The sequence below is a fragment of the Musa acuminata genome, chromosome BXJ2-6 (genome assembly GCF_036884655.1).
Source record: "Musa acuminata AAA Group cultivar baxijiao chromosome BXJ2-6, Cavendish_Baxijiao_AAA, whole genome shotgun sequence".
NCBI classification, from domain to species: domain Eukaryota; kingdom Viridiplantae; phylum Streptophyta; class Magnoliopsida; order Zingiberales; family Musaceae; genus Musa; species Musa acuminata.
The window spans coordinates 34,257,501-34,262,012 of NC_088343.1; the positions used below are offsets into that span (position 1 = coordinate 34,257,501).

General features: G+C 36.3%; 1 protein-coding gene across 1 annotated transcript in view; it reads right to left on the reverse strand.

Annotated features, from left to right (window-relative positions):
- Positions 1 to 3,978, reverse strand: part of LOC103988929 (uncharacterized) — a 6,210-nt gene extending 2,232 nt beyond the window's left edge. The window contains exons 1-4 of the mRNA XM_009407617.3: positions 3,790 to 3,978; positions 2,053 to 2,196; positions 427 to 525; positions 188 to 264 (exon numbers count right to left, since the gene is read on the reverse strand). Coding sequence (XP_009405892.1) covers positions 188 to 264; positions 427 to 525; positions 2,053 to 2,196; positions 3,790 to 3,859 — 390 coding nt within the window. The 5' untranslated portion in view covers positions 3,860 to 3,978. The remainder of the gene's footprint in view (positions 1 to 187; positions 265 to 426; positions 526 to 2,052; positions 2,197 to 3,789) is intronic.
- Positions 3,979 to 4,512: the final 534 nt, after the last annotated feature.

The window sequence follows — 4,512 nt, forward strand, 5'->3', positions numbered from 1 at the left end:
TAGAAATGGAAAGTAATGTGACCAGAAAATTAGAGACCAAAAGAAACACAGGAAACCTATAACAAGGGCCTTTTAAGCATGAGGATGAACAATGATAAAACAAAAACAGTTTTACAACACCGGTGTCACAACAATTCCAAAAAATCTGCAACATGCTTAAGTTAAATTAGTCGGCAAAGAATATTACCTCGTGCAGCAAGCGAACTCGCTCCTCTTCTAGTGGAAGTGGGCGTGACCAATTCAATAGTTCACGCAGTTGGGGACCTAGTATATAAAAACCAAGTTCCATAAACTGTTTACTGCACTAGAACATCATATTTTCTAACATAAAGAAAACACTACAAGAATAAGAAGTTAGATTTAAAGAATGAAAACTCTGAGCTACTATGTTTTAGAAATATAAGCAGCAAGAACACAAAGTAATACCAGTGTACATTTGTAAACGATTTGCATCAAGGGCATATTTATCTTTCTGCAGTGAAGCCTTTAAGCCTGATGCTAAGTGATCATAGATTAATTCTTCATCTGCTTAGACAAAATAATGGGAGCTTAACATCAATAAAAGCTTGTTGCACAAAATGCATAACATAAAAGGCATGTATCACGGAATGCTCATAAAATCAAACAACGACATCATGGAAGCATCCCACTTGCAAGGAGAATCTCATCGAAGACATATCAGTATCATACTACACTAAACTATTTCATGCCCTTGAACATAGTTGAAGCCAAGAAAAAACAAATCAGTTCATTCAAAAATATTCAGTTATTAGATACCTTTAAGTCACATTTTCCATGCCCAGTGATACTTAAAAAATTGCTTTTCTTTATTCATGGTTGTGCGATTACTTTACCCTAATAAAATTACATAAGAAATTGCCTCTGGTTGACCTTGTTCACACATCTTGCAAATGGTATTCAAAATTTATGAAAGAAATATAGTTAAATTCTTTTTCTCTTGAAGATGTATATCATTACATGTAACAACTAAATTCCACATTCGTTGTAAAAACTAACCAACATAATCAACATATTCAAGGAAGAAGAATAGAAGTACATAGAAGAACACAGAAAACAGTAAATGATACCAAAGACATGTAAGAGCATTTTTTATCATGGTTCCATCATGTATAACATGAATAGAGCACACCTAGATGTACTCAAGAACATGTTTTAATATCAACTTAATACTATTGTTGCTGAAAACTTGAAGTACACAACTTAGAAAAATGGAGCTAAAGGAAGTTTTGACCGTAGATGATCAAGTTAATCAATTTTCCTATTAGATTCCTTTAGAAAGATTACTAGAAGAAAAGAAAACAAAGGGTCAAAGCACATAGATTTAACTTAGATAGTGACATTTGTGACAATTACAAATAAATGCTTCTTGTTATTAAGTCCCACATGTAGTTCAATGAGCTCATGGCAACACTGAGAACTTCAATGATAGGAAAAGAACTGATTGAAACTGGAACTAGGAGGATGGTGCCTTTTAAACATTTGAAGAGGCAAATCATGGAAGGCCAAAACTAGAGCTCACTGATTCATTACTAGATAAAATTCTGTTCTTCACAGCAAAGCTTTAGAAGATATCATATCATCTTTTCTTAAGTTGCTTGCAGAAAAATTTCATCGAGATGGGGAATCATGCATCAGAGATCAATAGTACTTTGGCTAATAAAGAAATTCATCCTGCAATTTCACAAAAACAACAAGCATTAACCAACAGTGAAATGACAAAAGAAACTATAGAATCATCTCAGAGCATAAGGTATTCAAATACAGAATTATATTCATCATTGGACATGAACATTGAAACACTGCAGGAAGTTATAAGCTAAAAAGTTGAAATCATTTATTTATCAGAGCAATATGATCAAAGTACTGACAACATATGACCAACCAAAACTTGAATAAAACTTGCATATTACAGCAGCTAACTTGTTGAGGCATAAAAAGAACATTACAATAGCCACAAGCAGAAACTGAGAGGAAGAAAGAAAAGAATATTATAATAGTCGGTGTACTATGTTTAAGTTAAGGATGGCATACCTGGCCAAAAGCAGAAGTTGAGTGCATCAAGAACAAATAAGTATTGAACAGTTAGTGGCCCACCATCGAAGTAGTGAATCCCTTCAAAATCCCATTTCACTTTCGGAACTGAACCTTGAATACTATCCACAGCTTTCTCAAGCTCTAAAAGAAAAAGGAGTAAGAATAATAAGGAAGAAAACTTAAACTGAAGTTCAACAAACTAATGATGACATGAAAGGTCATCCCAGTAAGAAATATGGTGTGCATGCTACTCCCTGGTCAGCATGATATGCACCAAAAGAATCTTTGGCATGTTGGTATAATCATGGTGTATATATATGGTGCCTACAGGGTGCAAATGTGGATATCACATCTTGTAATTTTTCTTTTCTTCTTTCCAAGAAAAATCAAAATGTGATTTATTTTGACATGTGTAACCTATATAGGTTATTATTTGTCCTTCCGAGCCAATAGGCAAGACATGGATACCTCATTAGAATGAGTAAAACACAAATGCACCTGTGCACTTGATGTGTATGTGTCAAATATTGTTAAAATCGGTAAAGTACAAGAACAAAGTTAGATTTAGATATTCGATCTTGTACCTCGGTAAGTGACTGGAATCAGATGACAATCAACATGAACAAACTAGAATAGCCCTACAACAATGATTAATACAAAAGTAAAGGGAAGTAATATGGTAGCAACTGTTGAATCAGAACAACTCTTTGAGCTCAATCACCTTGAACCCCGACAGTAGGAGATGTTTCAACATAACCAAAGGTTATATTAAAATTTGTAGCAACTTTATCAAGGCCTAAACATTCTAATCCTGCCAGAGCCCCAACCACGATGCATGAAAATTCAAACACTTAGAAATCAACAATTCCAATCAAACAGTGTATGTTATTTGTAGGAAATTTATTAAGGCAAAATTCCCATCGAGTATTCATTGATGTTGCTACCGCTGTTAACTTTGATGCCACGGCAATCAAGTGAACAGGGTCTTGTTAGACGTTCATCTACTAAATCGGATATACAAAACCAAGGAGATGGAAATAGTTGATTTTTTTTATATATTTTATTGCGTCAATGCAACATTCATATACATGGGTGCAGTCAAAGGACAATGTGGTAAAGCGTTATTTGGCCTTGGCCTTCAGATATGACAATGGTATCCTCCAAACCTTTCGACAAAGAAGAAAGGATAACTAGAATGGACAGTTCAAACTTATCACATTGCTTGCTTACACCATAACAAAACCATCTCCATTCATGTTTAATGATGGACGTTTATGCATTTTGCTATGTCAATGATAAGAAAGAATGGAAGGAAAGGGAAAAAAGGAATCCTGATTACTATAATTTAAGTGTAGAAAGAAAGCCCAAGAGAGCTCAATTTGACTCCAAAAGATAATGCTACTAAAAACAAAATCCAGAGATGGAGACAGAAATCAATCACCAACACATGATTCCAAGCAACAAAACAGAACGGAAACCAGAGTAAACATCCATGACAGCAGCATGCGGATGCATTTGGGATCACTCACCCCACCATTGTTTAAAATAAAGGACAAAAAAATCTTATCTATTCCTATTTGGATGACTGCCTGCGATAAACGCACAAAACGAGCGGAAGCAGAAACCGTACAGGACGCACGCAAAAAGACGGATTCAGTCGATCAAAATCCACCCCTACGGAACCCCAACCCTAGAATCAAGGAGAACAGAAGGGCGGGGAAGGAGAGCGCCCACCGAAAGAGTCGACCATCACATGCGTGGCGCGGTTGGCGACCCAGGCCGTGGTGGCTCTCACCTCCTCCATTTGATGCTCTTCTCTCTCTCGCTTTTGATCTGTCGCTCGCTTGCGCGCTTTCGTTGTATGCGATCGTTTCGAATGGTGGGAGCGTCGAATCCGCCGAGATATATGGCGGCGGCGCCCGAGAGACGAAACCGGTTCTTCCTTTTTCCCTCGTAAGGATGTAGGGAAATGACCCAACTGCCCTTGATCTTTCTGTGGACTGAATGTGTTGTGAGCCGTCCATTCTGGCCCGATCCCCACCGTCTTGGGAAGTCTCATGTCATGTCCTGCTTTTGTGGTGCGATTCTTTGGCACGTCATCGTCGTACAATAAATGGCGAGGAAATATTTTCTGCCACAGTTGGAGGCGGCGCTTCAAAACATTTTGTAAGACGTCAACTTGTTTTGATATGAATTGGTAGAGACATCCGACTACTAACTTAGATGTTCCCAATTATCGATTTCGGTTCTATCAAATTTAAAATCAAAATTATATTCATTCGAAATTGTAAACTCTAAACTTGTAACTTCTGTTCTATCAAATCTGAATAGAATCGATTTTAATTATATAAAATTTAGAATCAAAATCGAAAAGATTCAATTCTGAGTTAGTTCGTCTCATAGGTTTCGATTGATTAAAAGAAAATTATCCTATCATATTCAAACATAAATAATTAG